Genomic DNA, 13,448 nt, shown 5'->3' with positions numbered 1-13,448 from the left:
GAGGGTGAGAAGATTTAGCCTCGCTGTCTCAGAGAATCGTTTGGTATAACAAACAAGACCCAAGCAACAACAACAACAACAACAAAAAAAAAAACCTCTCCTTTTCAACAAACCATGACTTGCCCTTGCCAAGTAAGCCCAGCAGCAAGCTGTCTTGAAAAAGCAGTACCTTGTGTTCAAGTGCCACAGCATCCATAAGCCAGCTTCTTTATGGTCCCCTCACCAGCGGGGACTTACTTCCTACTATTCTTCTGAGGATGTATTGGGGCACACAAGTCCAGGAGAATATGGGCTATGGGTTAGAGTGTCCAATGCACTCTCCATGCTCACAACTTTCAGATTCTAGTGGTAAAACCCAGCACTGACACGCCGGTACTTCCGGTCACAAGGATGAGCAATTCCAATCACTTGTGCTGAAGTCACTAGAGAAGGCTTTTGTCCCACCACAGCCCTGAGTGAAGGATGGAGACAGAGAAGCTGTACTCACTGCGTGTGTGTAGCAATTAGCAGCATGTTCGTAGCACGTTGGTTTGTAGCGGCCATTGGCTGGGGCCCGATGGTTCATGAAACTATGGAAACAGAGAAGCCATCACATGAGACACACTCTAACCTGACCTTCTCTTCTAAATGAAAAGGTTGCTGTTATCAACAAGAAAAACAAAAACCACTAAAGAGGTGTCAACTTGGCCCGCAGCACTGAATCTAAAGCAAACATCTAGTTTATTTAATGAAACAGCCCTTGAGTTTGCTGAATAGATAAACCTCGTGCCAAGCAAAAGCAAACAGAAACTCTATCAAACTCAGCTGTACCCCCTCTTCCACATCAAAGGGGTGGTGCATAACCAAGTTTTAAATCTTAAAAAAAAAGAGCAAGGATTTCTGCTCCCCCCCCCCCCCCGCCCCCGAATTTTAGTGATTGTCATTAAACAAAAGAGTACACGCTGTATTTGAAAGGTCTCTGCTTTCTCACTTGGAACTTGTGAAGCTTTATGTATGCAGATCTGGAGAGCCTGCACCCCACATTAGAGGGCCTACCAGACTAGTTTCCCTGTATTGTATTACCTGTTCTGGCACCAGGCAGCTTATTTGATACCTGGCTACATCCAGGCCACCTAAACAAGGAGGCACATTTTCACCTCCATTCTCCCCGAGTGAAAAGAGTTTGCTTCAAACACCGCACACATTATCAGTACCTGATGCTGTGGCTCTAAAATGCATACACACAGCCTGGCACACCCACACGGATCCTCACGGCCCAGGCTTCCCTTCAAGCTAACCTTACCATTTATCAGCAGAAGGATGAAAATGTGCAGTCCAGAAGACTGCTGTTCCAATCTAGCAAGAGGGTGAAGAGAGCCCTCCAAACCTAACCCCACCTAACGCCACCCTCAAACCAGGCTCTGGCGATGTCTGCATCATCTGACTATTCTCTGGAGGTTAACACGTGTGCAGAGAGAGAGAGAGAGAGAGAGAGAGAGAGAGAGAGAGAGAGAGAGAGGGAGAGGGAGAGGGAGAGGGAGAGGGAGAGGGAGAGGGAGAGGGAGAGGGAGAGGGAGAGGGAGAGGGAGAGGGAGAGGGAGAGGGAGAGGGAGAGGGAGAGAAGAGCAAAGCAGAAGGCAGAGAGAAACAAATGGGTAAAAGCCTTGACAGCTTTGAAATTCCAGAGCTCCACCTGCCAACATGCTCAGCACACACACACACACACACACACACACACACACACACACACACCAAAATCCCAAACCAACAAAAAAAAAAATCCAAAATGAACAAACAAACAAAAACCCAAAGCAAAACAAAAAAGCCATTTTTAAAATCCAGATAGTGTGGAGGTTGTTTTTGTTTGTTTACCAATATCCAATCTGACCTATCTTTAAAACTTTTTTTTTCAAACAAAAGACAAACTAATATTTTCCCCCAATTAGGAGGAACCTGGTATCCTCAGATCAAATAATGGAAGACACAAGAGGTAGTCCCCGAAAAGCCCATACCCAGTGCAGGTTGGACATGGCACAGTGAAGATATTTCACCTGGACTAGCTGCTTAGCTAGACCCTATATGAACTTTCTGAGTGTATCCACTAACCAGCTTGAAGAACAAATGACCCCACCTAGTAGCTTCAGAATTTATCCAAGCTATCTTCGCACGTGGATGTACATGTCCCAGCTTACCCTCCTTTCCCCTGGCAATCCCCTAAATTATATCACTCATTTCCTATGGGACGGAGGCACTGCTCTGTAGCTCTTATTAGTAGAAAGAAAAATAATTACACCCTGGGGAAGAATGCTTTCATAATGCCCCAAGCACCCGAGGGTCCACCACATCCTCAGCCCGAGAGGCAACAACTGAGCTCCGAGGCTCATACCCTACTAGGAATTTCAAAGGGTGGAGTATGAGCTTCCAAAATGGTTGACGTTGGATCAAACCGAGAGTGCTCCATGTAGGGTGAAGCAGGAGCTGTCTACCCACCACCAGGCTGCTGACTAAAATAGCAACTTATATCTCAAGCAGCCCTAGTCTAAAAATAGTCAAACCATTACACAGCATGGGGGATAGGCTTTCACATTTTCTCCTGCAAGCAAAGAAGCTGTGTGGCCACGCGTCGGCTAGTCTCTGCCCGGCAGAAATCATTCAGGTTAAAAATAAAGTGGGATGGAGGGGAGATGGCTTGGGGGGGCAAAGTACTTGCTATGCAAGCATAGCACGGAGACAAGTTCAATCCCCAGTATGCATATTCAAAAAAAAAATGTTAGGCATCGGAACATGCACCATTGGTGCACGCACCTGTAATCCCAATGCTATGAAGATGGAGACAGGCAAATCCCCATCACTGGTTGGTTACTTAGCCTAGGTTACTCAGTAAGCGCCAGATTCAGTGAGCTACTCGGTCTCAAAAACTATTGGAGTGATTGAAGAAGACACCTGTTGCTGGCTTCTGGCCTCCATGTGCACGCATACAATACACACATGCACATGAACGCATATACACACATCTGTGCATACACATGCAGTGGAAAAAAGAAAGAGGGAAAAAAAAGGGGAAGAAAGGAGAAGCTACAGAGAAAGACATTCCTCTCTTGTGGTCGACATACCCTGTCCCGGTGGATGGATGAGCTTTATACTATAAACAAAGGTAAAATGCAACCATCCGGGGAACAATGTACTCTCTGGAGCTCAGTGAGAAAAGAGGGCACAATTGTTCTGCTGGGAAATAATAATACAATGTTTCAATTTCTCTTGATCTGCCAGAGTGCAATCAAGCCTCCTCCTCCTCCAATTTCCGAAGAAACCAATCCTAAGAGACCTAAATGGAAAAGCAGATGCAAAATGCAAACTCCCACACTCCGAGCCTACTCTCTCCAACCCCCAAAAGAATGAAAAAGGGTTGAGAGAAAAAGGGCCCCCATTTATGGAAACCATCTGTACCTAATGAGAAAGCACCCTAATGGCTACTCAGTGCCTTGGGCAGAGTAGCCAGGCTGCAGGGGTGCCCAACCTTCTCACACCGTGACATGATACTGTCATCTACAAACATCTCAGGCCTCATTCACAGCTAGCCTGAAACATACGTGGGCCATGGATTGGATGGACACACCTGCAGGGGCTCTGATTTCGTTCTGGGCGTGGCAATCACATTCCGCAAGGCGAACAGTGAAGCGGGACTTAGCCACTTTCTTTCCCAATACTCTCCTTTGCCTCCGGCTTTTGGGTTATTCTTATGTGTTCTTTGCCCCACAGCAGAATTCCAAAGCTATGGAGGGAAAGAACGGTTCAGCACCAACCTTTATGCATCAACACACTAAATCCAGACCACAGCCCTGGACTCTGCGGCACTGCAGCTCGTCCAGCAGAATTCATAGGCATGAGACCAAACCCCACGGGTTGAGTCTCCTTTGTTGCCCACTCCCCAGGTCCAAATATTGTCAACAGCGCTTTCAAAATACATTCAAAATCAGCTCACCACTGCAACTCCACATAACTGAAACCAAGACCAGCACGCAACATCTCCTACCTGTGAAATTGTAGCCTCGTAACTGGCCTTGTTGCCTGTCCCAAGACAGACTCTTCTTCATATGGCAGCCATAACTATTAAAAGCAGATCATATCATGCACCTCTACTGAAAACTATCTTTCAGCCTCCCCAAATGCTTAGGGTAACACTTCGACGCACCCCTGACCCACAAGCCTCAATAGCTATTCTCCAAGCTTGGGGCACCACCTCCTTGTCTATCTGCCCTCTGGCTAATACTCCCTCCTTTCTGTTCCTTTGACGCAGGAAGGCCTTATCCGCTTGAAGGCACTGACTGTTTATTTCTCCTTAGAATATTCGACTTGCTTCTCTTCCTTCAAGCTAACTCATGTTACCTGCTAAGAGATCTTCCAGATGCCACAAAGTATGACTTTGGCCTTACCCATAAAGCAGAGTTCTTACCGTAACAGCAAGAACTTGGTCCCTAAACATTTTCTTTTTAATTCCATCTTTTCACACTATAACACAAATCTATGAAGGTGGTCTTCACTATTTTATTTCCAGTTTCGAGCACAATGCTCATCTTTTGCTGCAGCTTAATTAATAATTTTTGAATGGATGGATAAAAATACAGCCCTCCCAGCTATGGAGATAAGCCATAGTCAATTTGGCTGAGATTGCACGGGATCCATAGAGAAGGACAACAGACAAGCCATGGAGCCAGAAGAACCCTGAGTCTTATGAACAGAAAACTCCAAGGCCAAGGCAATGAAGATCCCCAAGGCCCCTTCAACGCCATCGGATGCTGCAGCTTTAACTGACCCTATGCCCAGCACCTGCTACCATGCTAGCTTCCTTTTAGGACTGAGTATGACATTGTTCAGATAGTGCCACTATCTGTGATGACACTCTTGGCAATTACTAATGGGAGAAGGAAGATAGATGACCACCCCATTCTGCGGTTCAACGCTCTAAGAACCGGTCCAAAAAGACATCAGATATGCTTTAGATTGTGAAGAAGATGCTTTCCCACGCACTCAGTAGGAGCGTAGGGTAGTGACAGCTGGGGCTGAGGAAGAACGATCCTTTTCCAGTGGAGAGACAGAAAGCGTGATCGAACAGTGGCTGCAGAGATAAGAAACTGAACTCCAAGGTCTGCCTCTGCCTATCTGCAGCACTCTGGACGAGGATTTTGTTACTCTTCAAACTTATCTGCTTTTCTTTCTTTTCTTTTTTTCTTTTGAGACATGGTTTCTCTGTGTAGCTTTGCTCCTTTCCTGGAACTCACTTTGTAGACCAGGCTGGCCTCGAACTCACAGAGATCCACCTGCCTCTGCCTCCTGAGTGCTGGGATTACAGGCGTGCGCCACCACTGCCCGGCACTTATCTGCTTTTCTATTAGTTTAATTCGACAAATATGCAGGTACCAGCCAGTTGTTGCCACAAACGGGCAGTAACTGAATGGTAACAGTTACTATTAGGTCAGAGATGTTATAGAAAGGAAGGAGTAAGTGAGTGTGCGTGTGTGTGTGTGTGTGTGTGTGTGTGTGTGTGTGTGTGCGTGCGCGCGCGCGCGCGCGCGCGCGCACACGAGACAGGCACAAGCTTAGGTGTCTTGAGAGACTAGACTGAAAGGAATAAAGCAAGGTACAAAATATGCTGCATCCCAGAGGAATGTTTTCATATCCTACTTTTTTTTTAGGAGCCACGTTTTTTTTTTTTTGTTTTGTTTTTTTTTTTGTTTTTTTTTTTAACTGTTCCCTTACAATCTTCCTCCATATAAACGGCAGGAGTCTGGAAGAGAATCCAAAGCCACAATAACCACTGAGTGTCCACTCTGAGTGGATCTGAAAGGTGTTCTTTTATTTAGGCAGAGCATAAACTATGGTCTAATGAACTGTTCCTCAACTAAGTCCCAACACATCCATCAGGGAAAAGAGCATGTTGTTCAAAGACGACAGTGTGTCATCCCCTCCCCCGTAGCTCCCTGTAATCGACCTGCATGTAACTATAGTGCATGCACACCAAGGTGTTTAATGAACACAAGAATATGTGGAAAACTACTTTCAATATTCTAATGTGTGAATCATAATAATCAGGACTCTTCTAGCATTACTTTGTATTTGCAGGCTTATTTTCAAGTCAAATTGATGCTTATAAATAGCCTTCCAATCTAGACTATAATAGAAAAACAGATAATGGAGGGATTATGTCAATCAAAATCAGAGGAGACTTAGGGATTGTCAAGAAAGAAACCACTAATATTGGTGGAGTACAATAACATGTAACCACTCAAATATTACATTCTATGATACTCCAAAAGATAATCGCTGTGTTTTCTAATTTTCGAATGGGTAAAAGACTCTGAAATAAGATGACAGCAAATTCTGTCCATCAATGAGACTGCTCAATCAGCTGAAGTGGTTTTTATTTTTCCATTCTAGAGCTGTTTGAATGTTGGTGCAACAAACAAAAACAGACACTTTCCTCCTTTTTATAGAAGTATTCAAAGGGACAGAAAAGAAATACAAACTCTTGATCAAAACGGGAAGGAGTAATTTCTCAGAATATAGCCACTGTTCTCTGAAACCAGGAAGCCCACAGACATTCAGAGGAGAAAACCAAATCAAACAAACCACACACACACAGGGCATGAGGTTCACACATGTTACAGTCTCTCTTAAACCCACGAGGTTCTAAACCAGAAAGAACAAGTCCCTTTTGCCTTTGGCATGGATACGTAGTTCCCCTCCAAGAATAGTGTCACTCAGCTGCCAAGTAATAAGCAATATTCAGAAGGCAATCCAAATCTTCAAGCTGATCCCCCTCTGCCTGATGTCAAAGACCACACTCATCCTTTGTATGTATTAGCCCTTTACACTTTTGGACTGGTGAGGAATGAGATAAGCATTATTAAATGGGTGAAAAGACCAGACAAGAAAACTAAATTGGGAGTTTACATTTTGAAATTTAAAGAAGAAGAAGAAGAAGAAGAAGAAGAAGAAGAAGAAGAAGAAGAAGAAGAAGAAGAAGAAGAAGAAGAAAGACGAAAGAGGACTACTTCAAACTCAATAGCCTGCTTAGAAGATTTCACGCATTTCTGCTTTTGGATTCCATGGCACCTCACAGTAAGCTAGCCTGTTGGTGGTGGTGAAGGGCTGGGAATGTGTCTGGCTGCCAGGCTCAGACAAAGGGATGGAGAGTTACCAGAAACCCGACGGGTGAACTTTCACCCACTTAAAAAAAAGAAAAGCCCAGAGCTTTCTTTGGGAACAATAGGCCAGAGTCTTCATCATTCCTTCCAGGCAGGTACCTGGAGAGAAGGGCCACCGTGGCCCTCCAGTTCGGGCGTTCCCACCACCTCTCCAGTGTAGAGCAGCCGACCGGCCTTCGGTGGTGCCTTCTTGGTTTTTCCTCCCCATTTCCTAAAGACAGGCGTCTCAAAGGCAAGTCTCTCCACCTGAAATGCTAACTTACCCCTGCCAAAAAGCCCCCAAATAGCATCCCACTGGGCCCTTAGCCTGAGAACCACTAGACACAACACCATCGGGCAAAGCTGGATGCACGGAAGACTGCCTCAGTTTCCCTGTATCTAGGGCCAGTCACAGACAAAACACCTAAAAAGCTCAGGCCAGACCCCCTACCGTGCAGTAAGACAAATATCGCCACAGGGTGCTGGAGCAGCCCCAAGAGATCTCACACTGGGGTTTGTACAAGGATGTTTGCATAAGGCCCTGAATGACTAGGGGGCTCTGAGGCTGGGGTAGGGCGCTTGGATCTAGCAGAAGCCATGTCTGGATGGGGAGCGCAAGGGCCAAGCTGGGTGTGCAAGCCGATGGAGGAGGCAAGGCAGACGCGGAGTCCCGGGGCACAGATCCCAAGCAGCTTGGAGGAAGGGGGACTCGCAGGACTGGGGGTCTCCCCGGGAGCCGGTCCGGGTCAGGGCTCGGGATTCCCCGGGATGGAGCACGCGCCCTGCAGCGCTCTCACCGCTGGAATCGATTCCTGAACCGCATTGATCCTCCGCTCCTCCGCGGGGGCCGGGAGCTCCGTCTCGTCTGCACCGGCGGCGGGGCGCGCGGGCCTCATGGGTTTGAGCTGCTCCCGAGGCCGCCGGCGTGCCAGGCGGGAGCCGCGTAGCTGGGCTGGGCCGGAGTGGGCCACGCCGGGGGTCAGCACAGGGCCGGAGCCAGAGCAGGCGGCTGGGGGCGGGAGGGAGGCCGCTTAAACGGCCCCGGAGCCTCCCGCCTCCCGCCTCCCGGGCTCCTCCGCCCCCGGGTGCCCGCGCCCCGCCCCGATGCCCGGCTCCGCCCCCGCCCGCTCCGCCCTCTGCGTGCGCCCGCGGCCGCCTGCGCGTCACCGCGCCCGGTGGCCAATCAATACCCGGAGCGGCAAGCGGCTCCGCTGCCATTCATTTCCCCTGAAGCTCGGAAGGTGGGGCGGAACCTCACGGAGGAGGGGCGTGGTTAGCGGAAAGGGGCGGAGCGCTGGAAGGGCGGTGCTCTGCATTAAAGCTTTGAGCCGGGTGAGCTGAAACCAAGAGGAAGAAACGTTGTGTAGGAGATGGCCCCAAGATCTTAAAAGCAGCTGTGCAGGAAGTGGCAGCAAGCAGGGACCTCTCTCTGCCTTCTAATCTTGGCCCCGTGCCGTTTATTCATCCTTCATTCAGTTCCGCGTCCTTCCTTCCATGTATTTCTTCACCGTTTACGCTACCGTGAAGACAAGTTTTTAACATGTCCATCGTGTGAAGTAGAGATTGGAGTCTCTAAGAAAGAGAGATTCTCCTGGACAAGTCGTCTTACATCACCCATTTTGTTCTCTATTTTTTAACCTAATAAATTCCCAAGGAAATCGGGGCTCTTTGGGGAACCCTTTTTAAAACTAAGAGGGCTTGCCAGAAGAGCAGTTTGTAAGGCGAGAGGAGATAAGAGTAGTGAACTGCCAGAAGAGCAGTTTATAGGGAGAGAGGAGATAAGAGGTAGTGGACGTACTCAGGAATACTGGAAATAGGAAAGTGGTTGACATTTGCAGAGCCTGGCAGGACCATTCCTGGAATCTAGGTGTGCTCCCCTCCAGTAATCCTGCTCACACCCATCCCCGACTCCTCAAAACACCTTCCTGAGGTACCTAGGGCCAGGTTCATAAGAACGTTTACTCTGCTTGCTGTGAATGAACCATCCCAAAGTTGGGGAATTGTTTCACCCACTATTCTCTAGTTTCCTTTTCTTTAAGTGCCTAGAGGTACTTTCCACAACAATTTGCATTGATCTTGGCAGGAATCGACATCATGTTACTTGTTTCACAGGTAAGGAAGCCAAGGCTTTGGAAGGTGGTGGTGCAATTCACTATAGCTAAGTTATCGAGTCAGCCTAGGTGTCCATCAAAGGATGTAGAAAGAAAATGTGGTGTGTGCATAGAGGCAGCATGGAAAATCAGTCAGCCATAAGGGAACACAAACAAAGGAGGATATGAGAGTAATTTGACTGCGCTAGGTCAGGCTGTTGATCTCCAGGGCTGAGTCCACTGATGGAGCTGGCTAGGCGGATATCTGTTTCCTTGTTTTAGCTCCAGGTACTTCCATTCCAAAGCTGCACACTTGGCTTAAAAGGACAACCACTCCCAATCGAGGAGGACTGGATCACTCTTCAGGCACAGGTCTGAGTAACTACATTTCTCTGAAAGAACTCCCAAATAGGCTGTCAGGAGGAACAATGTCATGTCCTCAGTAGGGAAATAGATAGCATCATCACATGAAGTGAAATAAACCAGACTTAGAAAGACAAATATTGAATGTTTTCTATCATATGTTAAATATAGAGAAAGAATAAAAAAGTCTTCAATGTAGAAGGGGATCAGGGAGAAGGGAGATAAAAAGTGTATGGGGTGGGGATAAATCTGTTCAAAGTATACTATAGGTGTGTGTTCTAGTTTCATGTCTGTTGCTGTGCTAAAACATCCCGACAGAAAGCAACTGTGAGGAGAAAAGAGTTTATTTGGCTTACAATTCCAAGTTCAAGGCAGCCTTATGGGGGAGTCCAGACAAGACTGGTTACCTCACATCTACCGTCGAGGGGCGGGCAAAACGTAAATGCATGTACGTTCACTAACTTGTGCTGGCCTCAGATTCTCTTTTTCACACAGTTCAGGAGCCTTTTGCCTAGAGAATGGTGCTGCCCAAAGTGGGCGGGGTCTTCCCACATCAGTGAATTTTATTAAGACAGTCCTCCGCAAGCCATCCCAACATAGGTGATTCTAGGCCGTGTCAGGTTGGAAAAGCTAACCGTCATGGCATGTATGGGGAAAATGTCACAATGAAATCTATTATTTTGTACAACAAGTTTCTGCTGAGTGAAAAAGAAACTTGCCTCATGCAAAACAGATTCACAGGCAGCTTCCTCTCACACTAAGCCCCAGAAACCTTCAGGGTGCCAACTGCCTCCCCCCCCCCCCCCGAAGCTTTGAAACAGTACATTTCTGAACACAGGCACTTGACTTCTTTCCACTCACGGCAAAGCCCGGCAATTAGCATACACTGAAGATCTACCAGTTGGCTCCTTGACACTCCCCAGCTAAATGATCAGTAGTTCAGGGGATGGTAACAGTGGAAGTAACTAAAATAGATAAGTGACAATTAGCTGCATGAAATGATGACATAAGGGACAGGGACAAGGAACCATAATTATAACAAATGTACCACTTCCTTGGGGAACAAAAGGGAGGTTCTATGTGAGAGGGCGTGAGAAGTCTCTGTGCTTTTCTTTCAGTCCTTGCTCCGAACCAAGAACTGTTAAGAAGATTTGCTTTTTTTTTTCTTTAAAGAAAGAGAAATAGAATGCCGATGCACATACCTCAACATGAATAGACCTTGAGGACACTATGTGAAATGAATGGAACCAGCGACAGAGAAAGGGTCACATTTGACACAGCTGAAGAGCCAGCCAGCCTAAGTTCAGTGAGAGACGCTGTTCCAAAAGTAAGGGAGCAGAGGAAGAGAGATACCTGATATTGACCTCTGGCTTCCATACAGATGTGCTCCCGTGTACATAGGCACATACTTGTGCTCATACCCACATAAACATGTATATACAACATACACATGCGAAGTGAGATGCCCCCTTCACGTGTGTTTATGAGAAGAAATCTCAAGGGTATGCGTAGAAAAGAAAGACTAGCTTCAATTTAGAAACTGAGATTAAGATACTGGGAGCTAAAGAAAATGGAGAGGTCTGGCTGGCTTATTTATTTATTTATTTTGGTTACTGGTTGTGGGTTTTCTTTTGTTTGTTTTGCATTAGCAGGACATAAACGTTCTTCTTGGGCTTGGGGATATAGGTGTTTCTACAAAACTGCAGACACATTTGCAAGAACAACCTGTTCCTTGCGTGAAGAGATTTGTCATTGTGTAGACACCAGATGCTGAAGCAGCTTTTGGGAGAACACCTGTTCTGCTGACTGAGGTACACAGGGTCCCTAGACAGGATGCTGATGAGACTAGCAAGCACCTGGACCCTGCTTCCCTGACAGTGACGGACCACTCAGAACTCAGACTTTGCCTTGAGATGCCCTTTGAGGGTTAAATGAACTTTTCACTCAGATGTGTTACTATTACTTTATGATGTGTCTGTACAAATGACAGGGTAAAGCAACCACTTTAATGGAAGTCTCCTGGCCTTCCCCCTTGCTTCAAAGGAGGAATGCTGCCTTTTCCTGTTCTTCTACCCACATTCCCTGAGCTGGGAAGATCTGTTGTCGCTGTATGCTCAGTCCCCAGGCTTTCCCGATGAAAGTAACTGAAGAAAACAATGGGACATAAAATGATGTCCTGGGGAAATGGGAGGGACCCAGATACTATGATGACTGATCTTTAATGTCAACTTGACTAGATTTGCAATCACTCAGCAGACATGTCTCTGTTGTGTCTTCAGTGGAGCTTCTGGGAAGGGCTGGACTAATGAAGGAAGACCCTCTCTGAATGTGACTGGAACCATCCCATGGGCCAGGCTCCCGGGCTCAACAAGAAGGGGGAAATGAGAAAGCAAGTTGAACACCCATGTTCATTTCTCTGCTCAGGACCGTGGACAGTGTGGCCAGCTGCCTCTCAGTCCTTCTGTCACTCACCTTTCATTTGTTTTCTTGTAGCAATGGAAAGCAGTAACTAACACTTGTATGTCACCTCTATTGATCTTTCTGGTGAGGATGAGTAAGAGAAAAGAGTAGTCCATAATCCAGAGAATGTTGGTTAAGGTGTTTGAAGAGCTAGGGAGGAATTCAGCAAAGTGTGAGGGTTCATAGACATGTAGGAAAGGACAAGAATGACAGGAATAGGAAAAACATTGTATTTCCCAACAAATAAAATGTAGAAGCCTATTAAAAATGATTACTATCATTGTCTGTTTTCTAGTATTGTTTTTGAAAATTCTCCTTTTAGAAACTGGATCGTATGCAGCAATTTGGTAAAGTGGTTACTCAGAGTAACTTTTTTGATGACCTACTTTTACACCCATTCTTTCATTTTTTTTCCCCTTAAAACCATCCCGCCAAAGCCAGGCAAAATGCCACACACCTGCACACCTGTAATATCAGTTACCTGGAGGCTGAAGCAGGAAAATATGTGTTTAAGCCAAGAAGTTGTCAGTCAACCTAGGCAGCCTAGTAAGACCTCATCCCCCCATAATAATAATAATCCTTCAAGAAAATGTCATGTCTGTTTTATAAGTGAAGAAGTGAAAGCATTAAGGGAACTTTGGGAGTCGGTTGGATTTGTAAATATAAGTGAAAGGGTTAAGTGTATAGTAGGCTTTCTGCCCCCAAGCCCATGCTTTTCATCCCTCTAAGCCTCCTCACAGTATGTGTGTAACTCTCCCCTGCATGAAGCAGTATTCCACTCTCAATGGGAAGTCAGTACATGGCATTGGACTGGCTGTAGTGTTTGCCCGCCCCCAACCCAACTGCACTAGATCCACGTAGGATACTCCTACAGTCTCACGGTGTTCTTGCTGACTATAGAAGGTTTGGGCTGGCTGCAGCTCTCTTTTTATAAGAAGGCTTGGTAGGTGCAGATTTGGGTAAGCAAAGAAATACTCCTCAGACAAAGCAGAAGTTAATGGCAGTGGTTGTCACCACATGGCTCTGAAGCCACAAGAGCACACCACAGACTTACAGTGGTCTGTACAAAACCATCGTCTATGTTTTCTTTTCCACTGGAAAAAAAAGAAAGAATAACAGGCTTTTAAAAAAATCTGGACGTCCTTGAATTTGGATGATATAGCCATCTAATTCAACGCTTCTTGCTCTTCTAGGGATATTAAGAAGTCAGTGGGGACAACCGTGGCCAAAGTGAACCACAAAAGGAAAGGACATGAGAGGGGCTTCGTGTCTCTGTGTCTCTTGGGTAGTCTTGTGGCTTGAGGGCAAAGATGAAACATAATTTCTCTTGAGGAGAGAAAAGTAGAATTTGTTGGTGGACTTGCCCAAAAGT

At 46.5% G+C, this 13,448-nt stretch overlaps 1 protein-coding gene across 2 annotated transcripts in view; it reads right to left on the bottom strand.

The window, feature by feature from the left end:
- The window catches only part of Mmd (monocyte to macrophage differentiation associated), a 28,201-nt gene extending 19,971 nt beyond the window's left edge, over positions 1-8,230 (bottom strand). The window contains exons 1-2 of one of the 2 annotated variants that reach the window (XM_059271506.1): positions 7,961-8,230; positions 488-569 (exon numbers count right to left, since the gene is read on the bottom strand). In XM_059271506.1, the coding sequence (XP_059127489.1) occupies positions 488-569; positions 7,961-7,986 (108 nt within the window). In that variant the 5' untranslated portion in view covers positions 7,987-8,230. Of the gene's footprint in view, positions 1-487; positions 570-3,595; positions 3,714-7,960 lie in introns of those variants that run through there. The other variant, XM_059271507.1, reaches the window with a different exon arrangement.
- Between the last annotated feature and the right edge of the window lie 5,218 nt (positions 8,231-13,448).

This window comes from Peromyscus eremicus, chromosome 8a, assembly GCF_949786415.1.
Source record: "Peromyscus eremicus chromosome 8a, PerEre_H2_v1, whole genome shotgun sequence".
Taxonomy (NCBI): domain Eukaryota; kingdom Metazoa; phylum Chordata; class Mammalia; order Rodentia; family Cricetidae; genus Peromyscus; species Peromyscus eremicus.
This window is presented reverse-complemented; position numbering and strand designations above follow the sequence as displayed.